The sequence below is a fragment of the Heterodontus francisci genome, chromosome 1 (genome assembly GCF_036365525.1).
Source record: "Heterodontus francisci isolate sHetFra1 chromosome 1, sHetFra1.hap1, whole genome shotgun sequence".
Taxonomy (NCBI): Eukaryota; Metazoa; Chordata; class Chondrichthyes; order Heterodontiformes; family Heterodontidae; genus Heterodontus; species Heterodontus francisci.
In genome coordinates this window covers 123496294-123521032 of record NC_090371.1, presented here as the reverse complement: position 1 = coordinate 123521032, position 24739 = coordinate 123496294, and the positions used below count along the sequence as shown (strand labels likewise).

General features: G+C 45.3%; 1 protein-coding gene across 1 annotated transcript in view; it reads right to left on the bottom strand.

Moving 5' to 3' along the window:
- LOC137372025 (cysteine-rich hydrophobic domain-containing protein 2) overlaps positions 1-24739 on the bottom strand; it is a 123055-nt gene that overhangs the window by 70512 nt on the left and 27804 nt on the right. Inside the window, exon 2 of the mRNA XM_068035307.1 lies at positions 100-154. Within this exon, the coding sequence (XP_067891408.1) occupies positions 100-154 (55 nt within the window). The remainder of the gene's footprint in view (positions 1-99; positions 155-24739) is intronic.

Here is a 24739-nt window from a genome sequence, read left to right as displayed (position 1 = left end):
TTTAAATAATGACAGCTTTGAAAAATTGTTCAGTTGCAAGTTCTGCCCCCACCACCAGCAAATGGAAACTTGGCTCAAGAAGAGAAATTGATGATTTACCTTTCCTGTTAACGATGAAGGGAATTCTGATTCAAATTTGTTGCTCAAGCCAAACCTGAAATTACAGAAGAGCACAGAATCTACACAATTCTGAAACACTATTGCAAGAAATAAATTTGACTTTGTAGTATAATAGATCAACAATAAAATATTTCACGTGTAGAACATTCAAAACAATGAAAAGAAACACACTGGAATAAATTTGTTTGGAGTGGGAGATTGAAAATTTTGCTCTCAAAAAATTAGTCACTAAAGAAAATCAACATTCCATTATCTGTTAGCATCAAACATTCCTTGTAAAGCATATCAAAGGCTCACCCAACCTCAGAAAAGCAGCACTACCTGATCAGTACCACTCTTCTACTTTTGTCTTGCAGCCCGAGTGGCACTACCCAAATACTTAAGAAATACAAGCATTTTATGATTTAGAAGTGGATCAAGGCTGTCCAAACTTAAAACAGCCATTACAGTGAAAAGCAAGAGTGCATTCACAGAATCACAGAATGGTTACAGCATGGGAGACCGGTCGAGGCTGTGCCGTTTTAGGAACAATTTAGCTAGTCCCAATCCCCAGCCCTTTCCCCGTTGCGCTGCAAATTCTCTCTCATGTTCGTACCAAATTCCCTTTTGAAAGCCGACTGAATCTGCCCCACCACCCTTTCAAGCAGTGCATTCCAGATCATAGCCATTCGCTGCGTAATTTTTTTTTAACCTCATTACGTCTTTGATTCTTTGTCAATTACTTAAAATCTGTGTCCTCTGGTTCTTGACCCTTCTGTCAATAAGAACAGTTTCTCACTATCTACTCTGTTTAGAAGCCTCAACCTCTTCTCTAAGGAGAACAGCACCAGCTTCGCCAATCTCTCCATGTAACTGAACTCTCTCATCCCTGGAACCATTCTCTTAAATCTTTTTTGCACCCTCTCGCAAGCCCTCACATCCTGGCACCCAGAATTTTTTTTTTTAAATTATTCGTTCAAGGGATGTGGGCGTCGCTGGCTAGGCCAGCATTTATTCCCATCCCTAATTGCCCTCGAGAAGGTGGTAGTGAGCTGCCTTCTTGAACCGCTGCAGTCCATGTGGGGTAGGTACATCCGTATGGTGTGTGGCTTGGAGGGGACTTACAGTGTTCCCATGCAGCTGCTGCCCTTGTCCTTCTAGCTGGTAGAAGTCGCAGGTTTGGAAGGTGCTGTCTAAGTAGCCTTGGTGTGTTGCTGCAGGCTTTGGGGAGTCAGGAGGAGTTACTCGCCACGGGATTCATAACCTCTGAACTGCTCTTTCTTGTAGCCACGGTATTTACATGTCTACTCCAGTTCAGTTTCTGGTCAATGGTAACCCCTAGGATATTGATAGTGGGGGATTCAGCAATCATAATGCAATTGAATGTCAAGGGAGATAGTTAGATTCTCTCTTGTTGGGGATGGCCATTATCTGGCACTTGTGTGGTGCAAATATTACTTGCTGCATATCAGCCCAAGCCTGGGTATTGTCCAGGTCTTGCTGCATTTCTACAAGGACTGCTTCAGTATCTGAGGAGTCGCGAATGGTGAACATTGTGCAGTTGTCGGCGAACATCCCCACTTCAGAGCTTATAGTGGAGGGAAGGTCATTGATAAAGCAGCTGAAGATGGTAGGGCCTAGGACACTACCCCGAGGAACACATGCAGAGCTGAGATGATTGACCTCCAACAACCACAACCAACTTCCTTTGCACACGGTATGACTCCAAACATCGGAGAGTTTTCCCCCAATTCCCATTCATTCCAGTTTTGCTAGGGCTCCTTGATGCCAGACTTGGTCAAATGCTGCCTTGATGTCACTCTCACCTCACTTCTTTTGTTCAGCTCTTTTGTCCATGTTTGAATCAAGGCTGTGATGAGGCCAGGAGCCGAGTGGCCCTGGCAAAACCCAAACAGAGTGTCACTGAGCAGGTTATTGCTAAGCAAGTGCCGTTTGATAGCACTGTCGACGACACCTTCCACTTTACTGATGATCGAGAGCAGACTGGGCGGTAATTGGCCGGGTTTGATTTGTCCTGCTTTGTGTGTAGAGGAGATACCTGGGCAATTTTCCACATTGCTAGGTAGATGCCAGTGTTGTAGCTGTACTGGAACAACTTGGCTAAGGGTGCAGCTAGTTCTGGAGCACGTGTCTTCAGTACTATTGCCGGAATGTTGTCAGGGCCCATAGCCTTAGCAGTATCCAGTGCCTTCAGTCATTCCTTGCTATCACACGGAGTGAATCGAATTGGCTGAAGACTGACAATCTGTGATGCTGGGGACTTCAGGAGGAGGCTGAGATGCATCATTCACTTGGCACCTCTGGCTGGAAATGCTTCAGCCTCATATTTTTCACTGATGTGCTGGGCTCCCCATCATTGAGGATGGGGATATTTGTGGAGCCACCTCCTCCAGTCAGTTGTTTAATTGTCCACCACCATTCACAATTGGATGTGGCAGGACTGCAGAGCTTTGATCTGATCCATTGGTTGTGGAATCACTTAGCTCTGTCTATCACATGCTGCTTACACTGTTGGCACACATGCCGTCCTGGATTGTAGCTTCACCAGGCTGACACCTCATTGAGGTATGCCTGGTGCTGCTCCTGGCATACCTTTCTGCACTCTTTACTGAACCAGGGTTCATTCCCAGCTTGATGGTAATAGTAGAGTGGGGTAAATGCCACGCTATGAGGTTACAGGTTGTGGTCGAGTACAATTCTGCTGCTGCTGATGGCCCACAGTGCCCAGTTTTGCATTGCTAGATATGTTCAAAATCTATTCCATTTTCCACGGTGGTAGAGCCACACACAACATGATGGAGTGTATCCTCAATGTTAAGACAGGACTTTGTCTTCACCAGGTCACTCCTACCAATACTGTCATGGACAGATGCATCTGCAGCAGGCAGATTGGTGAGGATGAGGTCAAGTATGTTTTACCCTCATCACCTGCCACAGACCCAGTCTAGCAGCTATGTCCTTTTAGGACTCAGCCACCTCGGTCAGTAGTGATGCTGCTGAGCCACTCTTGGTGACGGACACTGAAGTCCCCCACCTAGAGTACATTCTGTGCTCTTGCCACTCTCAGTGCATCCTCCAAGTGGTGATCAGTGAGTACTGAATCATCAGCTGAGGGGAGGCGGGGGGTGGGGGTAAAGGGGCGGTAGGTGGTAATCAGCAGGAGGTTTCCTTGCCCATGTTTGATCTGATGCCATGAGACTTCATGAGGTCCAGAGTCGATGTTGAGGACTCCCAGGGCAACTCCCTCCCAACTGTATGCCACTGTGCCACCACCTCTGCAGGGTCTGTCCTGCCAGTGGGACAGGACATACCCAGGGATGGTGACTGCGGTGTCTGGGACATAGTCATACTCAGAATCACAGCTTCCAGACAATGTCAGGTTGCTGCTTGACTAGTCTGCGGGACAACTCTCCCAACTTTGGCACAAGCCCCCAGATGTTGGCAAGGAGGATTTTGCAGGGTCAACAGGGCTGAGTTTGCTGTTGTCTTTTCCAGTGCCCAGGCTAATGCCAGGTAGTCCGTCCGGTTTCATTCCTTTTCTTAGACTTTGTTGCAGTTTGATACAACTGAGTAGCTTGCTGGGCCAATTCAGAGGGCATTTAAGAGTCAACCACATTGCTGTGAGTCTGGAGTCACATGTAGGCCAGACCAGGTAAGGACAGCAGATTTCCTTCCCCAAAGGACATTAGTGAACCAGAAGGGTTTTTACGACAATCAACAATGGTTTCATGGCCATCATTAGACTAGCTTCTAATTCCAGATTTATTAATTGAATTCAAATTCCACTTTCTGGCACGGTGGGACTCAAACCCATGTCCCCAGAACAATAAAAGCAAAATACTGCGGATGCTGGAAATCTGAAATAAAAACAAGAAATGCTAGAACCACTCAGCAGGTCTGGCAGCATCTGTGAAAAGAGCAGAGTTAACATTTCGGGTCAGTAACCCTTCTTCGGAACTCATCCCGATCCCCAGAATAATACCCTGGGTCACTAGGTTACTAGTCCGGTGACCATACCACTATGCTACCGCCTCCCCAAATTGGACACAATACTCCAGTTGAGGCCGAACCAGCGTTTTATAAAAAGTTCATCATAATTTCCTTGCATTTGTACTCTATGCCTGTTTATAAAGCTCAGGGTCCCGTATGCCTTTTTAACCACTTTTTCAACTTTCCCTGCCACCTTCAACATTTGTGCACACACACTCCCAGGTCTTTCGGTTCCTGCACTCCCTTTAAAATGGTACCCTTTAGTTTATATCGTCCCTCCTCATACTTCCTACAACTTCTCTGCACTAAATTGCATCTGCCACTTTTCCACCCATTCCACCAATCTGTCTACATTCTTTTGAAGTCTGTCACTATCCTCTTCACTATTCATTACACTTCCAAGTTTTGGGTCAGCTGCAAATTTTGAAATTGCGCTATGTCAAACCAAGTCTAAGTCATTAACATAGATCAAAAAAGTGGTACTGGGGAACCCCACTGTATATCTTCCTCCAGTCCGAAAGACAGCTGTTTACCACTACTGTTTCCTGTCTTTCCAGCAACATCATATCCATTTTTACCATGTGCCTGCCTACTGGGTTTTCAGGATTGTGCTTTTGGCTAGGGCTGTTCATTATTCTATCATTAACACGCTCTCTGCACTAATGCTTTGCCTTTCACCACACCATTAGCACACTCTTTGTCTTTGCCCCATGACCTCTGTCAGTTAATCCCTCCGGCCCTCTATCCTATCACAGAATCGTTACAGTGCAGAAGACCATTCGGCCCATGGTGCCTGCACAGGCTCTCCGAAAGAGCAATTCCCTCTGTTCCATTCTCCCCATAACCCTGCACATTCTTCCTGTTCATATAACTGTGTAATTCTCTTTTGAATGCTTCAATTGAACCTGCCGCCACCATGTTCTCAGGCAACTCATTCCAGACCTAACCACTCGCTGCGTGAAATACTTTTTCCTCATGTCACTTTTGCTTCTCTTGGCAATTATTTTAAATCTGTGCCCTCTCATTCTCAATCCTTTCACGAGCGGAACAGTTTCTCTCTAGCTACCCTGTTCAGACCCCTCATGATTTTGAATACCTCTATCAAAACAAGTCTCAGCATTCTCTTCTCCAAGGAAAACAGCCCTAACTTCTCCAATCTATCTTCCATAGCTGAAATTCCTCATCCCTGGAATCATTCTTGTGAATCTTTACTGTACTCTCTCCAATGCCCTCAGATCTTTCCTAAAGTGCAGTGCCCAGAACTGGACACAATATTCTAGCTGAGGCCGAACTAGTGCCTTATACAAATTTAACATAACATCCTTGCTCTTGTACTCTATGCCCCTATTAATAAAGCCCAGGATACTGTATGCGTGATTAACCACTGTTATAAAAATTTCTAAATTCACTTGCGTCAGCCCTTCAAAACATTCCCACAGGGGATGCTGACACCAAGTGGGCCCACATCAGAGACGCCATCTATGAGTCAGCTTTGACCACCTACGGCAAAAGTGCGAGGAGAAATGCAGACTGGTTTCAATCTGATAATGAAGAGCTGGAACCTGTCATAGCCGCTAAGCGCATTGCACTGTTGAACTACAAGAAAGCCCCCAGCGAGCTAACATTCGTAGCACTTAAAGCAGCCAGAAGCACTGCACAAAGAACAGCCAGGCGTTGCGCAAACGACTACTGGCAACACCTATGCAGTCATATTCAGCTGGCCTCAGACACCGGAAACATCAGAGGAATGTATGATGGCATTAAGAGAGCTCTTGGGCCAACCATCAAGAAGATCGCCCCCCTCAAATCTAAATCAGGGGACATAATCACTGACCAACGCAAACAAATGGACCGCTGGGTTGAGCACTACCTAGAACTGTACTCCAAGGAGAATGTTGTCACTGAGACTGCCCTCAAGGCAGCCCAGCCTCTACCAGTCATGGATGAGCTGGACATACAGCCAACCAAATCGGAACTCAGTGATGCCATTGATTCTCTAGCCAGCGGAAAAGCCCCTGGGAAGGACAGCATTACCCCTGAAATAATCAAAAGTGCCAAGCCTGCTATACTCTCAGCACTACATGAACTGCTTTGCCCGTGCTGGGACAAGGGAGCAGTACCTCAGGACATGCACGATGCCAATATCATCACCCTCTATAAAAACAAAGGTGACCGCAGTGACTGCAACAACTACCATGGAATCTCCCTGCTCAGCATAGTGGGGAAAGTCTTTGCTCGAGTCGCTCTAAACAGGCTCCAGAAGCTGGCCGAGCGCGCCTACCCTGAGGCACAGTGTGGCTTTCGTGCAGAGAGATCGACCATTGACATGCTCTTCTCCCTTCGTCAGATACAGGAGAAATGCCGCAAACAGATGCCCCTCTACATTGCTTTCATTGATCTCACCAAAGCCTTTGACCTCGTCAGCAGACGTGGTCTCTTCAGACTACTAGAAAAGATTGGACGCCCACCAAAGCTACTAAATATCATCATCTCATTCCATGACAATATGAAAGGCACAATTCAACATGGTGGCTCATCAGACCCCTTTCCTATCCCGAGTGGAGTGAAACAGGGCTGTGTTCTCGCACCCACACTTTTTGGGATTTTTTTCTCCCTGCTGCTCTCACGTGCGTTCAAGTCTTCAGAAGAAGGAATTTTCCTCCACACAAGATCAGGTGGCAGGTTGTTCAACCTTGCCCGTCTAAGAGCGAAGTCCAAAGTACGGAAAGTCCTCATCAGGGAACTCCTCTTTGCTGACGATGCTGCTTTAACATCTCACACTGAACAATGTCTGCAGAGTCTCATCGACAGGTTTGCGGCTGCCTGCAACGAATTTGGCCTAACCATCAGCCTCAAGAAAACAAACATCATGGGGCAGGTGGTCAGAAATGCTCCATCCATCAATATTGGCGACCACGCTCTGGAAGTGATTCAAGAGTTCACCTACCTAGGCTCAACTATCACCAGTAACCTGTCCCTAAATGCAGAAATCAACAGCGCATGGGAAAGGCTTCCACTGCTATGTCCAGACTGGCCAAGAGAGTATGGGAAAATGGCGCACTGACACGGAACACAAAAGTCAGAGTGCATCAAGCCTGTGTCATCAGTACCTTGCTCTATGGCAGCGAGGCCTGGACAACGTATGTCAGCCAAGAGCAACATCTCAATTCATTCCATCTTCGCTGCCTCCGGAGAATACTTGGCATCAGGTGGCAGGACCGTATCTCCAACAGAGAAGTCCTCGAGACGGCCAACATCCCCAGCTTATACACACTACTGAGTCAGCGGCGCTTGAGATGGCTTGACCATGTGAGCCGCATGGAAGATGGCAGGATCCCCAAAGACACATTGTACGGCGAGCTCGCCACTGGTATCAGACACACCGGCCGTCCATGTCTCCGCTTTAAAGACGTCTGCAAACGCAACATGAAGTCCTGTGACATTGATCACAAGTCGTGGGAGTCAATTGCCAGCGTTCGCCAGAGCTGGCAGGCAGCCATAAAGGCGGGGCTAAAGTGTGGCGAGTCGAAGAGACTTAGCAGTTGGCAAGAAAAAAGACAGAAGTGCAAGGGGAGAGCCAACTGTGTAACAGCCCCGACAAACAAATTTTCCTGCAGCACCTGTGGGAGAGCCTGTCACTCTAGAATTGGCCTTTATAGCCACTCCAGGCACTGCTCCACACACCACTGACCACCTCCAGGCGCTAACCCATTGTCTCTCGAGATAAGGAGGCCAAAGAAGAACTTGCAATTTTTTTCCCACATTCCCTTTTGCAGATCTTAATACTTCCTTTGTGCCCCTTTTTCTATATTTTTCCGAATTGTTGGGATTACCGCTTGGCATTTGTGCAAGTCACTTCCTTTAGCTTTATACTGCATCCTACTCACATGTTAACCACCTCATTTCCATGATTGCAGCATAGGGTCAAGTGGGTTCTGCACCTGCTGGCTGCCTCTTGCCACTATTGGCTTCTTCTGTGTTCAGCAGGGGACTGATCAGCATTGTGTTAACATGTGCTTGGCTTAAAGGCAGTATATCCTTTTCAAAGGGAAGCTGTGCAGAGTATTAATGCTGCAATTTCAAACAATGAAAATGGAACACCGGGGCAGAGAGATCATTGAAGGTTAGGAGACCAGTTAATAGAGCATACAGCATTAATAAGGGCCAGAGAATACAAAAGTAAGGATGTTATGTTAAACTTGTATATAGCCTCAACTGGAGTACTGTGTCAAGTTCTGAACGCCACACTTTAGGAAAGACGTGAAGGCGTTGAGAGAGAGTGCAGAAAAGGTTCACAAGAGTGGTTTCAGGGATGAGGAACTTCAGTTACGTGGAGAACTTGGAGAAGTTGGGACTGTTTTCTTTGGAGAAGGAAAGGTTGAGAGGAGATTTGATAGAGGTATTCAAAATCATGAGGGGTTTGGACAGAATAGATAGGGAATAACTGTTCTCATTGGTGGAGGGATCGAACCACACACCTTCCTTTTTGTTCTCTTCCCCCCCCCTTCACCCCTGCTTTACTTGCTTAAAACCTATTACATTTCTAATCTTTGCCAGTTCTGATGACCTGAAACGTTAACTCTGCTTCTCTCTCCACAGATTCTGCCAGATCTGCTGAGTATTTCCAGCACTTTGTTTTTATTTCAGATTTCCAGCATCCGCAGTGTTTTGCTTTTATTTAACTTCAGATCCATGCTGCCTCTTTCCCTTTTATTTCATGGGCTTCAACTTTGCCAGCAAGCCTATTATGTGGACTTTATCACCTTTTGGAGGTCCCTATATCAACTGCATTACCCTCATCAATTCTGTTACCTCATCAAAAAACTCAGTCAAGTCAGTTAAAAACGATTTGCCTTTAACAAATCTGTGTTTGCTTTCCTTAATTAATCCACACTTGTCCAAGAACCTGCTAATTTTGTCCCAAATTATCACTTCTAAAAGCTTTGCCACCGCTGATGTTTCTTCCAAGTAAACCATGTTTACAATATTAGCCACATTGGATTTTAAATACTACTGAGCCCTGTTCATATGGAAAGAATGGATACATTGGTACAGAGAATGTTTTCACGATAATTTCTTGGAACAGTATGTTTTGGAGCCAACTAGAGAGCAGGCTATACTAGACCTGGTATTGTGCAACAAGATAGGATTAAGTAATGACCTCATAATTAATGCGTCCCAAGGTAGCAGCGAGCATAATATGATGGTAAAATTCAATCAATTTGAGGGAAAGAAGAGTGGGTCCAGGACCAGCATTTTGAACTTAAATAAGGGCAATTATGAGGGCATGAAAGCAGAGCTGGCTGAAGTGAACTGGTAAATTAGGTTAAGGGATAAGTCAATAGAGATGCAGTGACAGATATTTAAAGGAGATATTTCAGAATACACAGAATAGATACATTCCAATGAGAAAGAAAAATTCCAAGGGGGGGGGGGGGGGGGGGACCCACCATCCGTGGTTAACTAAAACAGTTAAAGATAGTATCAAACTTAAAGAAAAAGCATAAAATTGCGCAAAGATGGGTGGCAGGTGAGAAAATTGGACAGAATACAAAAAACAGCAAAAAATGACTTAAAGATTGATAAGGAAGATAAAATTAGAGTACGCGAGAAAGCTAACTAGAAACTTACAGATAGTAAGAGTTTTTATAGATATTTGAAAAAGAAAAAAAAAGTGTTAACAAAGTGAACGTTGGTCCTACAGAAAATGAGTCTGGGGAATTAATAATAGCTAATGAGATCGCAGATGAATTGAACAGGTATTTTGCATCGGTCTTCACTATAGAGGATACAAGTAACATCCCAGAATTAGCTGTAAGTCAGGAAATAGAAGGGAGGGAGCAACTCAAGAAAATTACAATCACCAGGGAAGTGGTACTGAATAAATTGTTGGAGCTGCAGGCTGACAGGTCCCCAGGTCCTGATGGACTTCATCCTAAATCTTAAAAGAAGTGGCTAGTGAGATAGCTAATGTGTTAGTTTTAATTTTCCAAAATTCCCTAGATTCAGTGAAGTTTCCACTGAACTGGAAAATAACAAATGTAACTCCTTTATTCAAAAAGGGAGGGAGACAGAAAACAGGAAACTACAGGCCAGTGAGCTTAACATCTGTGTTAGGGAAAATGTTAGAAGCTATTAAAGACGTTATAGCAGGGCATTTAGAAAAATTGAAGATAATCAAGCAGAGTCAACAAGGTTTTGTTAAAGGGAAATCATATCCAACCAATTTACTGGAGTTGTTTTAGGGAGTTACACGAGCAGTGGATGAAGGGGAACCAGTGGATGTATTGTACTTAGATTTCCAGAAGGCATTTGATAAGGTGCCACATCAAAGGTTATTGCAAAAAATAAAAGTTCATGGTGTAGGGGGTAACATATTGACATGGATAGAAGATTAGCTAGCTAACAGGAAACAGAGAGTAGGCATAAATGGGTCATTTTCTGGTTGGCAAGACGTAACGAGTGGTGTGCCACAGGGATCAGTGCTGGGGCCTCAACTTTTTATAATTTATATAAATTACTTGATGAAGATACCGAAGGTATAGTTGCTAAATTTGCTGATGACACAAAGATAGTTTAGTTTTAGAGATACAGCACTGAAACAGGCCCTTCGGCCCACCGAGTCTGTGCCGACCATCAACCACCCATTTATACTAATCCTACACTAATTCCATATTCCCACCACATCCCCACCTGTCCCCATATTTCCCTACCACCTACCTATACTAGGGGCAATTGCTAATGGCCAATTTACTTATCAACCTGCAAGTCTTTGGCTTGTGGGAGGAAACTCACGCAGACACAGGGAGAACTTGCAAACTCCACACAGGCAGTACCCAGAATTGAACCCGGGTCGCTGGAGCTGTGAGGCTGCGGTGCTAACCACTGCGCCACTGTGCCGCCCAAAGGTAGGAAAGTAACTTGTGAAGAGGGTAGAAGGGGGCTACAAAGGGATATAAATAAGTTAAGTGAGTGGGCAAAGTCCTGACAGATGGAGCATAATGTAGGAAAATGTGAAGTTGTCCATTTTAGCAAGAAGAATAACAAAGATTATCTAAATAGTGAGAGATTGCGGAGCTCTGAGATGCAGAGGGATCTAGGTGTCCTAGTGCATGAATCGCAAAAGGTAAGTATGCAGGTACAGCACGTAATTAGGAAAGCTAATAGAATGTTATCATTTATCGCGAGGGGAATTGAATACAAAAAGTAGGGAGGTTATGCTTCAGCTACACAGGGCATTGGTGAGATCACATCTGGAGTACTGTGTACAGTTTTGGTCCCCTTATTTAAGGAAGGTTGTAAATGCATTGGAAGCAGTTCAAAAAAGGTTTACTAGACTGATACCTGGAATGGGCAGGCTATATTATGAGGAAAGATCAGACAGGCTAGGCTTGTATCTGCTGGAATTTAGAAGAGTAAGAGGCGACTTGATTGAAACATTTAATGTCCTGAGGGGTCTTGACAAGGTGGATGTGGAAAGGATGTTTCCTCTTGTGGAAGGATCTAGAACCAGGGGTCACGATTTAAAAATAAGGGGTCACCCATTTAAGACAGAGATGAGGAGAATTTTTTTCTCTCAGGGGATCGTGAGTCTTTGGAATTCTCTTCCTCAAGAGGCAGTGGAAGCAGAGTCTTTGAATATGTTTAAGGCAGCAGGAGATAGATTCTTGATAAGCAAGGGGGTGAAAGGTTATTGGGGGTAGGTGGCAATGTGGAGAAATCAGTTCAGCCATGAACTTATAGAATGGCAGAGTAGGCTTGATGGGCCGAGTGGCTCCCAACTCGTATGTTTGTATGGTGACATTTAGCTACAATTTCCAAAATTGTTCAGTTATGAAAGTTTAGATGATTTTTTTTTGTTTAAAACAAAATTTTTTCATTTGGCTGGAAACAGCAATGCCTGTTCTAGACACAGCATGCAGGTTATCTAACATCCTCCCTCAACCCACAGCAATAAATCAATAGAGAATTAAAGCTTGACATGAAAATATACTTCAATAGGACATTATCCTTTCTCTTCCCATTATAAAGATTATTAAGCTACTGCTTCCTGGCAGCTGCATGAATGGACACATGGCTAAAGCTGCAAAGTTTCAGAGTCCATGATTATTAAAAGACAGTTGCCCAGATTTTGCAGTCTACAACAAACTAAGGGCTCGCTGTTCCTTACACATGCCCACAGACTCTGTGGGTTTTTGCGCTTCAACTTGCAGCAATTAGAGATCAAAACAGTGTGGTCCCCTCTACAGGGGATCTGGACCTTGTGAACAGGACAAGCAATGGTGTATTTCCTTAACCAATCTGATTGAAGAATTCTTATTGATACACAGAGAGTCTAACCCAGGAAGCGTAAATTAGAATAGTTAATTCAATGCCAAATTATGAACGGCAAGCAAAATAAACTGATGTAAAGGAAGATAGGTTTAAGAGAGATGAGACAAAGAAAATGCTTCACAAATTTTTTTTTTTTAAATCTCCAACAACTAAAATCTGAAAGAATGAGACACCAAACCTTTAAAAGTCAATTTTAAGTGCCAAACGGGTTGCTTGGCAGCAATTAAGACTTATCCCTGCCATTAGAAATGCACTTACACTTGAATAGACAAGCCTTAACTTTTTCCTGGCATGTTTAGTGGGCACTAGGTGAGCAACTACTACAAATTCATGTTCATGTACCTGTACCGGTGATATACTGTTAGCAAGAGACATCGAGGAGCAGAACATCTCAGACAACTTCCATGATTTGTGTGTTTAACTGTGCTTAAGTGGATGCCAGAAACTGCTTTCTGATTTACTCTTTAATAATGGTGAGTGCTGATAGTCTCTGTTATTTTTCCTACAAAATCTGGGCCTTTGTTTCCTCCAGCATTTTCATCATGATAGCAGACAAATACATCAGCCTCTTCAGACGTGGTCTCTTCAGACTAATAGCAAAGATCGGATGTCCACCAAAGCTACTAAGTATCATCACCACATTCCATGACAATATGAAAGGCACAATTCAGCATAGCGGCGCCTCATCAGAACCCTTTCCTATCCTGAGTGGTGTGAAACAGGGCTGTGTTCTCGCACCTACACTGTTTGGGATCTTCTTCTCACTGCTGCTCTCACATGCGTTCAAATCTGAAGAAGGAATTTTCCTCCACACAAAATCAGGTGGCAGGTTGTTCAACCTTGCCCGTCTTAGAGTGAAGACCAAAGTATAGAAAGTCCTCATCAGGGAACTCTTCTTTGCCGACGATGCCGCATTAACATCCCATACAGAAGAGTGTCTGCAGAGACTCATTGACAGGATTGTGGCTGCCTGCAACGAATTTGGCCTAACCATCAGCCTCAAGAAAACAAAACATCATGGGACAGGATGTCAGAAATGCCCCATCCATCAATATTGGCGACCACGCTCTGGAAGTGGTTCAAGAGTTCACCTACCTAGGCTCAACTATCACCAGTAACCTGTCTCTCGATGCAGAAATCAACAAGCGCATGGGAAAGGCGTTCGCTGCTATGTCCAGACTGGCCAAGAGAGTGTGGGAAAATGGCACACTGACACGGAACACAAAAGTCCGAGTGTATCAAGCCTGGGTCCTCAGTACCTTGCTCTACGGCAGCGAGGCCTGGAGAACATATGTCAGCCAAGAGCGATGTCTCAATTCATTCCATCATCGCTGCCTCCGGAGAATCCTTGTCATCAGGTGGGAGGATCGTATCTCCAATGCAGGAGTCCTCAAGGTGGCCAACATCCCCTGCATATACACCCAACTGAGCCAGCGGCGCTTGAGATGGCTTGGCCATGTGAGCCGCATGGAAGATGGCAGGATCCCCAAGGACACATTGTACAGCGTACTCGTCACTAGTATCAGACGCACCGGCCGTCCATGTCTCCACTTTAAAGACGTCTGCAAACGCGATATGAAGTCCTGTGACATTGATCACAAGTCGTGGGAGTCAGTTGCCAGTGATTGCCAGAGCTGGCGGACAGCCATAAAGGCGGGGCTAAAGAGTGGCGAGTCGAAGAGACTTAGCAGTTGGCTGGAAAAAAGACAGAAGCGCAAGGGAAGAGCCAACTGTGTAACAACCCCGACAACCAATTTTATCTGCAGCAGCTGTGGAAGAGTCTGTCACTCTAGAATTGGCATTTATAGCCACTCCAGGCGCTGCTTCACAAACCACTGAGCACCTCCAGGCGCTTACCCATCGTCTCTCGAGACAAGGAGGCCAAAGGAGAAAGAAAGACATTAGTCTCTTCAGATGAAAATTCTTTCTTGGAAGAATTTCTCCATATATCAGCAGCAGATTATGTCATGCAACTAGGAAACTGCACATTTAATTTTCTTTCTTGACAACGCCAAGATACTGCTCCCAAATATCTATTTTTTTTTAAACTGAGACAGAGACCACCAATGCCACTTAATGCAAGGGTACTTGGAAAACTGTTCTGACACAGATGGCTCGCTATCTCAGACAGGGACTTGAAGATCATGCCAAGGTCTGGGCTGAATCCTCTCCTGTTATGTGGTATATGGTTGTCAGTTCCATACTAGGGAAACACTACACCTTGGTACTACCTGTTCATTATCGCCATCTGCACTGAGGTTCCAGTTTATAATTAGACGAATAATTGCCAGATCAGCTCCCCGACAAGCCTTGCAGATACATCAGGTAAAGCAAGGGAACCATTTTGGAAGTCTCTTCTTTGTGAGGATTTTGTTCAGTTTTCTCAAAAGTAGTAATCTCCGGATTACTCCCGATACCACGTGCAAATGAGTATAGAAATAGGAGGATAGAGAAGATGAATGTGTGGCTGGAAAGATGGTGCAGGAGGAGGGCTTTCGATTCCAGGGACACTGGAACCAGTTCTGGAGAAGATGGGACCTATAGAGGCCAGACGGATTGTACCTGAACAGAGCTGGGACAAATGTTGTTGCGGGGCAATTTGCTTGGCAGGGGTGTGTAAACCAGGAGATAATACAAGAGAGGAACACCAAGGTGCACAGAAAATTGGGAGAGACAGATTGCACTCTAGTGGGGAATAATAAGGCATTAGGTGGGGTCAGAGTAAAAGGGAAAGTAATAAAGTCTAAATTAGGGCTACCGTGCATATATGGGAATGTGCGGGGTGTGATGAATAAGACTGCTGAGCTGCAGGTACAGATAGCCAAATGGAAATATGGGGCTGGATTTTACGTTGGGCGGACAGGAGTTGGCCACTGACGTAAAAGTCGCAGGCGAACCCGCTTCCGCCTAGCCTGGGGATCCATCCCGCATTTTATGGGTCCCTATGCTTTATTTGTTCCAAGGCAGGACTACCACCCTCTTGAGGGAGTAAGTCCCACCTCAATGAGCTGCCAGGCAATCAGTGGGCCGGCAGCTTAGTCCCAGCAGCGCCACCGGCAGCGGTGGTCACTGCTGGGACTGCAGCCCAGCTGATAACAGATGAAGACATGGAGCCGGGATTTCAGGCGAGTTTTGGTTGCCTCGCCGGGAGTAAATCGGTCAGGCCCCAGCGAGGTCATTGTGGAAGAGTGGGGGGGGGGGGGAGAGAAAGGGGGGAAATGTTAGGTCCTGGGGGTGGTTGGGGAAGTGGGGCTGGCCCTCAATCAGGCACACAGTGCCCAATTTTCAGGGCCCACCCACAGGGCACTGATAGGCTACCAGCTTTTACCTGGTGGCCTTTCCTGGCTCTAGGACGCCCACTTGCCACACGTAAAATCTGCATGGAGGTGGGCGAAGGCCCTTAAGTGGCCATTAATTGGCCACTTAAGGGCCTTGATGTGCCTGGGGTGGGCAGCCTGTTACCCCCCTCCCCCTCTATTCAGAATGCACCTTTTATTTTTTTTATTGTCTCTCCGCATTGTTCCTACCAAAATGAATCACTTCACACTTCTCTGTATTAAATTTCATCTGGCACTTGTCCAACTATTCCACCAACCTATCTATGTTCTTTTAAAGTTCTACACTATCCTCCATACAGTTTGTGTTTCCACATTTTGTATCATCCATAAATTTTGAAATTGTGCCCTGTAAACAAATTGCCATGCTTCTACATATTGCAGAGAAGTGCCTAGATTCTGGGTGACACCATTCCCCTGAAGGCATCGTCATTATTTGTAACTGACCATGTGAAGATCCTTGGGAAATAACTTGTGTTCCACCATGGCACAGTATATTGCTGGCCCAGGGTGCTCCTCTTCAACTTAAACACTGAACTCAGTTTGCAGGAAAGCTTTTTTTGTGCAACGGACAGGAAGTGACTTTCCACCCCATAATCACATACTTATCACTAAGCAACATTAGTTTTAGTTTTAGAGATACAGCACTGAAACAGGCCCTTCGGCCCACCGAGTCTGTGCCGACCATCAACCACCCGTTTATACTAATCCTACATTGATCCCATATTCCTACCACATCCCCACTTGTCCCTATATTTCCCTACCACCTACCTATACTAGGGGCAATTTATAATGGCCAATTTACCTACCAACTTGCCAGTCTTTTGGCTTGTGGGAGGAAACCGGAGCACCCGGAGAAAACCCACGCAGACACAGGGAGAACTTGCAAACTCCACACAGGCAGTACCCAGAATTGAACCCGGGTCGCTGGAGCTGTGAGGCTGCGGTGCTAACCACTGCGCCACTGTGCCGCCCCTCTCCATATCTCTGTATTTCCTCCCTTTACACCCCTTTAAGATATCTGTGCTCCTCCAATTCTAGCCTCTTGCACATCCTCAATTTTAAATTGCTCCACCATCGGCAGCTATGCCTTCAGTTGCCAAGGTCCTAAGCTCTGGAATTCCCTCCCGAAACGTCTCCGCCTTTCTTTCCTCCTCTAATATGCTCCTTTTTAACTGAGCTTTTGGTCATCTGCCCCAATATCTCAATGTGGCTCGGTGTCAACTTGTGTTTCATAATGCTCCAGTGAAGTGTCTTGGGATGTTTAACTATGTTAAGGATGCTATATAAATGCAAGTTTTTGCTCATCAGTGAATCAAGAATTCATTACAAAACAGACTGAAAATTTCAGAGTAAGTACAGTTGCAAAGGACTGATTTGTCCTTTAATGAACCAGATTGTAATGTCAGTTTTTGTTATCTATAAACATTTGAACTTTAAAACTTAAATTTACATTTCAATGGACTGGCACCAAGTTCCCTCTAAACAACGCGGCTGCGCAGCAACCTGGAAGTTCCTATGCAGGCAGCGCACAAGCCGTCCCCTTTTAATTGCTTTGCATACACGGCCGTGCACTTAAACAAATTACCTACACACTCCAAATCACTCCACGCACTCACATATTAATGTTATCACTATTCTAGTTTGACCTAAAACTTTGTAGTAAAACTCGAGAACTTTCAGAACCAATCATTGCCGCTGAACCTTGAACAGTTTCTAAGTACACAGATTATATCTGGAGTTAGGGCAGTGAAACCTATTTTTACAAATATAGGCTCTTGGTTTTCTTCAAAGTTGGAAAGATGCATATTTAGATAAATTTAATAATTTAATACATGGAGAATTATATCCTAAACAGATCAATATTTGTAACAGATTGTAATTTTCTATGCTGTCAGAAGCTTCCAGATTGAACTGAAATATACCAAAGACGGACACATATCAGGGCCATTCCAACCAGGCTGCACTGGAAAATAGGCAACAAACGGAAGCTGCATGTCTCTCAACTGAAGATGGGAAAATTAGAGGGGACAGTCATTACTGGGTGGCTTCTACCACCTCCTGATGCCTAGCTGCAAAGGGCACTGTGCTCTCAACTGTAGGCACCAGCCGAGACCAAGAAAAGATGATAAAAATAATTTTAAAAATTGACAGGCAGCAAGGGTAGCATCCAAACAAAAATATTAAATTTAGAAAGTTTAAAATACTGTAAATAAATGACCTTTTCCTATAAAATTGCTGCCAGTGACAACATATTTTCTCCAAAGATCTGGCTTTAAATCATCCAGTATAGAAGGCAGAAAAATTAGCAGAATTAAGGATATTTGTTTCCAATGTGCTGTGCTATTTTTGAAGCAATAGCATATAAATATAGGAAAAGTTTATAATAGAAATGAGGGTAGGACAAGGCAAATGGAGGTGGAATTTTACTCATGGACATTTAAAAATGCATCATTGAAAGATTAAATACTTAAAGTAGAGCCAGTGGTCAAACAATACACATTAAAAATTAGTGCAATGAATATACTCACATAAGAAAAACAAAGCACAAAGATCAAAATTACTTGCAGTCTTTTTTTCTCCCCTTTAGTTTTCACCATCCTTGAGCACCTGTAGATTACACTTTAGTGACATCTGCTAGTATAGTTGATCAGTCAGAATTTGGATAAAGATGATAACTGCTTTGTAATGAACTCCTAAAATTCAGGATCCTTTACAGATGAGGTGCCAAGATACTCAAAAAGATATCTTTTCCATCACTGCCCGAGTCCTACAAAAGGTAGGTTTATTTTAGGAAGCTGAACACAACTTCAAAAGAATTTACACTTGCTCAAGTAAATTCCATGGTCACCGGTAGCTCAGCCAAGTGGTCATTCTTTCTTTGTGAACTAGGGCAGTAAATATCTCTCTTGCCTTCTTTTTTCAATCAATATCCTTCAAAGTTGAGCCTGAATCTGTTCTCAACCAACATCCACACTTCCAGAAGGTGTCACTATACAGCAACCAGAAGGAGGAGCAGAGGTTGATTTTCTCCTCACTGGTCCAACACTACATCCTAACTGAAGTTCATGTTATCGGTCTATGTCACCTTGAGTGCCATCAGAATCAGACTGCAGCTGGATGCAGCCAACATTTATAGTCATTTTAAAGTAGGGGTCACAGACAGCAGGAACCCAAACTAATTTGTCCCCTTTGCGGCCCAGGACATGGAAGTCACTTTTTGTGCTCCATTAGTAACCTTTTGGAAATCAGATCCTTCAACAGACCTGGGGTTGGACCCGATCATTTTTCATTAATGTATTAAAAATTCTTGTCAACTGAACACTGGTTTAAAATGTACCTTCTGATGGATCAGTCACCTGCGCGCATAGCTTTTTAGATCAGCAGTCTACTGTCACATTTCACACCTTTAATGCAAAGCAATTAGAAATATGCCTACCCAATAAGTTAATAAGTCTGAGTAATCTTTCATGGAAAGATCAATTTATTAGAATGCTTCTAGATAATTACTTGAGCAGAAGGTGCCAACACCACTAATGCAGACCATGATCTATGCAAGACTTACAAATCAAAAACTGGTTACTCCATGTTTCAATTGTAACTCATCAAGCTACTTTTAACTTTATATCAAATCCACTTTATCGTATTTTCTTTACTCCAAGTCAAAGGTATTAATGAATGCAAATAAATGGTTCTTTCTCGTGTCAGATTTACAGTATCTAGCTTTTTTTTTTGTAAAAGACATAAAAGCCACAACTTTTCCTTATTTAAAATCTATTAAAAGAAATATTTTGCACATCTGGGCATGAGGGCGGCACAGTGGCGCAGTGGTTAGCACCGCAGCCTCAGCTCCAGCGACCCGGGTTCAATTCTGGGGACTGCCTGTGTGGAGTTTGCAAGTTCTCCCTGTGTCTGCGTGGGTTTCCTCCGGGTGCTCCGGTTTCCTCCCACAGCCAAAAGACTTGCAGGTTGGTAGGTAAATTGGCCATTATAAATTGCCCCTAGTATAGGTAGGTGGTAGGGGAATATAGGGACAGGTGAGGATGTGGTAGGAATATGGGATTAGTGTAAGATTAGTATAAATGGGTGGTTAATGGTCGGCACAGACTCGGTGGGCCGAAGGGCCTGTTTCAGTGCTGTATCTCTAAATCTAAATCTGTTTGAACCATTTTTTAAAAAAAGAACTTGGTTCACATTGGAGCTGCCGGGGGAGGTGGTGGAGGCAGGAACAGTAGCAACATTTAAGAGGCATCTGGACAGGTACTTGAATGAGCAAGGCATAGAGGGATATGAAATTAATGCAGGCAGGTGGGAAAAATATAGACATGCATTATGGTCGGCATGGATGCAGTGGGCCGAAGGGCCTGTTTCTATGCTTTACGACTATATGACTCCACGACTTGCATTCATTAACATCTATTAAAATGATACTCATTTATTCCAATGCCACATCAGTTAAGTGGGTTTCACTTACAGGGAAGTAGTGACACCCAAGTTACAGGATAAAAGGTAGCTGGGTGACCGCCAGGGGAGGGAAAGGGGTTAGGCGCACAGTGCAGGGATCCCCTGTGGCCGTTCCCCTCAATAATAAGTATACCGTTTTGGATACGGTTGGGGGGGGGGGGGGGGGGGGGGGGGGAAAAACGACCTACCAGGGGAAAGCCACAGCAGCCAGGTCTCTGGCACTGAGCCTGGCTCTGTGGCTCAGAAGGGAAGGGGGGAGAATAGGAGAGCAATAGTGATAGGAGATCCAATGGTTAGAGGAACAGACAGGAGATTCTGTGGTCGCGAACGAGACTCCCGGATGGTATGTTGCCTCCCGGGTGCCAGGGTCAGGGATGTCTCAGATCGAGTCTACGGGATTCTTAAGGGGGAGGGGGAGCAGCCAGAAGTCGTGGTACACATCGGTACCAATGACATAGCTAGGAAAAGGGATGAGGACCTGAAAAGCGAATATAGGGAGTTAGGTTGGAGCTAAAAGGCAGGACGAGCAGAGTAGTAATCTCAGGATTGATACCGGTGCCACGTGCCAGTGAGGCTAGAAACAGAGAGAGAGTGCAGCTCAACACGTGGCTACAGAGTTGGTGTAGGAGGGAGGGCTTCAGATATGTGGATCATTGGGATACCTTCTGGGGAAGGTGGGACCTGTACAAGAAGGACGGGTTGCATCTAAACTGCACCAATATCCTGGGCGGGAGGTTTGCTAGCGCTCTTCGGGAGGGTTTAAACTAGTTTGGCAGGGGGATGGTAACCGGAGCTACGGATCAGTGGATGGGGTAGCTGTTGAACAGACATATACAGAGTGCAGAGAGTCTGTGAGGAAGGTTAGACAGTTGACAGGGCAAAGTTGCAGCCAGTATGATGGGTTGAAGTGTGTCTATTTTAACGCAAGAAGTGTCAGGAATAAGGGTGATGAACTTGGAGCATGGATCAGTACTTGGAGCTACGATGTTGTGGCCATTACGGAGACGTGGATATCACAGGGGCAGGAATGGATGTTGGATGTTCCGGGGTTTAGATGTTTCAAAAGGAATAGGGAGGGAGGTAAAAGAGGTGGGGGAGTGGCATTGCTAATCAGGGATAGTATCACAGCTGCAGAAAGGGAGGTCGTCGAGGTGGGTTTGTCTACTGAGTCATTATGGGTGGAAGTCAGAAACAGGAAAGGAGCAGTCACTTTATTGGGAGTTTTCTATAAACCCCCCAATAGCAACAGACACGGAGGAACAGATTGGGAGGCAGATTTTGGAAAGGTGCAGAAGTAACAGGGTTGTTGTCATGGGTGACTTCAACTTCCCTAATATTGATTGGAACCTCCTTAGTGCAAATAGTTTGGATGGAGCAGTTTTTGTCAGGTGTGTCCAGGAAGGTTTCCTGACTCAATATGTAGATAGGCCAACTAGAGGGGAGGCTATGTTGGATTTGGTGCTTGGCAACGAACCAGGCCAGGTGGCAGATCTCGCGGTGGGAGAGCATTTCGGTGATAGTGATCACAACTCCCTGACCTTTACTATAGTCATGGAGAGGGACAGGAGCAGACGGGATGGGAAAATATTTAATTGGGGGAGGGGGAATTACAATGCTATTAGGCAGGAATTGGGGAGCAGAAATTGGGAACAGATGTTCTCAGGGAAATGCACGACAGAAATGCGGAGGTTATTTAGGGAGCACTTGCTGCGACTGCTGGATAGGTTTGTCCCGATAAGGCATGGAAGGGATGGTAGGGTGAAGGAACCTTGGATGACAAGAGATGTGGAACAGCTAGTCAAGAGGAAGAAGGAAGCTTACTTAAGGTTGAGGAAGCAAGGATCAGACAGGGCTCTAGAGGGTTACAAGGTAGCCAGGAAGGAACTGAAGAATGGACTTAGGAGAGCTAGAAGGGGACATGAAAAAGTCTTGGCGGGTAGGATTAAGGAAAATCCCAAGGCGTTCTACACTTATGTGAGGAACAAGAGGATGGCCAGAGTGAGGGTAGGACCTATCAGGGATAGTGGAGGGAACTCGTGCCTGGCGTCGGAGGAGGTAGGGGAGGTCCTAAATGAATACTTTGCTTCAGTATTCACTAGTGAGAGGGACCTGGTCATTTGTGAGGACAGCGTGAAACAGGCTGATATGCTCAAACAGGTTAATGTTAAGAGGGAGAATGTGCTGGAAATTTTGAAAGACATGAGGACAGATAAGTCCCCGGGGCCAGACGGGATATACCCAAGGATATTACGGGAAGTGAGGGAAGAGATTGCCGCGCCTTTGGCGATGATCTTTGCGTCCTCACTGTCCACTGGAGTAGTACCAGATGATTGGAGGGTGGCAAATGTTATTCCCTTGTTCAAGAAAGGGAATAGGGATAACCCTGGGAATTATAGACGTCCGTAGTGGGCAAATTATTGGAAAGGATTCAGAGAGACAGGATTTATGATTGTTTGGAAAAGCATAGTTTGATTAGAGACAGTCAGCATGGCTTTGAGAGGGGCAGGTCATGCCTCACAAGCCTTATTGAATTCTTTGAAGATGTGACAAAACACGTTGATGAAGGAAGAGCAGTGGATGTGGTGTATATGGATTTTAGTAAGGAGTTTGATAAGGTTCCCCATGGTAGACTCATTCAGAAAGTAAGGAGGCATGGGATACAGGGAAAGTTGGCTGTCTGGATACAGAATTGGCTGGCCCATAGAAGACAGAGGGTGGTAGTAGATGGAACGTATTCAGCCTGGAGCTCAGTGACCAGTGGTGTTCTGCAGGGATCTGTTCTGGGACCTCTGCTCTTTGTGATATTTATAAATGACTTGGATGAGGAAGTGGAAGGCTGGGTTAGCAAGTTTGCCGATGACACGAAGGTTGCTGGAGTTGTGGATAGTGTGGAAGGCTGTTGTAGGTTGCAACGGGACATTGACAGGATGCAGAGCTGGGCTGTGGAGTTCAACCTGGAAAAGTGTGAAGTGATTCATTTTGGAAGGTCGAATTTGAATGCGGAATACAGGCTTAAAGACAGGATTCTTGGGAGTGTGGAGGAACAGAGGGATCTTGGGATCCATGTCCATAGATCGCTCAAAGTTGCCACCCAAGTTGATAGGGTTGTTAAGAAAGCGTATGGTGTGTTGGCTTTCATTAACAGGGGGATTGAGTTTAAGAGCAGTGAGGTTATGCTGCAGCTCTGTAAAGCCCTGGTTAGACCACACTTGGAATATTGTGTCCAGTTCTGGTCGCCTCATTATAGGAAGGATGTGGAAGCTTTCGAGAGGGTGCAGAGGAGATTTACCAGGATGCTGCCTGGACTGGAGGGCATGTCTTACGAAGAAAGGTTGAAGGAGCGAGGGCTTTTCTCATTGGAGCGAAGAAGGATGAGAGGTGACTTGATAGAGGTGTACAAGATGATGAGAGGCATAGAGTGGATAGCCAGAGACTTTTTCCCAGGGTGGAAAGGGCTATCACCAGGGGGCATTATTTTAAGGTGATTGGAGTAAGGTTTCGGGCAGATGTCAGTGGTAGGTTCTTTACACAGAGAGTGGTGGGTGCGTGGAATACACTGCCAGCGGTGGTAGTAGAAGCAGATACATTAGGGACATTTAAGTGACTCTTGGATAGGTACATGGATGATAGTAGTATGAAGGGTATGTCGGTAGTTTGATCCTAGAGTAGGTTAAAGGTTCGGCACAACATCGTGGGCCGAAGGGCCTGTACTGTGCTGTACTGTTCTATGTTCACTGTTCTTTTCTTTTGGGCCTCCTTATCTCGAGAGACAATGGATACGCGCCTGGAGGTGGTCAGTGGTTTGTGAAGCAGCGCCTGGAGTGGCTATAAAGGCCAATTCTGGAGTGACAGGCTCTTCCACAGGTGCTGCAGAGAAATTTGTTTGTTGGGGCTGTTGCACAGTTGGCTCTCCCCTTGCGCCTCTGTCTTTTTTCCTGCCAACTACTAAGTCTCTTCGACTCGCCACAATTTAGCCCTGTCTTTATGGCTGCCCGCCAGCTCTGGCGAATGCTGGCAACTGACTCCCACGACTTGTGATCAATGTCACACGATTTCATGTCGCGTTTGCAGACGTCTTTATAACGGAGACATGGACGGCCGGTGGGTCTGATACCAGTGGCGAGCTCGCTGTACAATGTGTCTTTGGGGATCCTGCCATCTTCCATGCGGCTCACATGGCCAAGCCATCTCAAGCGCCGCTGACTCAGTAGTGTGTATAAGCTGGGGGTGTTGGCCGCTTCAAGGACTTCTGTGTTGGAGATATAGTCCTGCCACCTGATGCCAAGTATTCTCCGAAGGCAGCGAAGATGGAATGAATTGAGACGTCGCTCTTGGCTGGCATACGTTGTCCAGGCCTCGCTGCCGTAGAGCAAGGTACTGAGGACACAGGCCTGATACACTCGGACTTTTGTGTTCCGTGTCAGTGCGCCATTTTCCCACACTCTCTTGGCCAGTCTGGACATAGCAGTGGAAGCCTTACCCATGCGCTTGTTGAT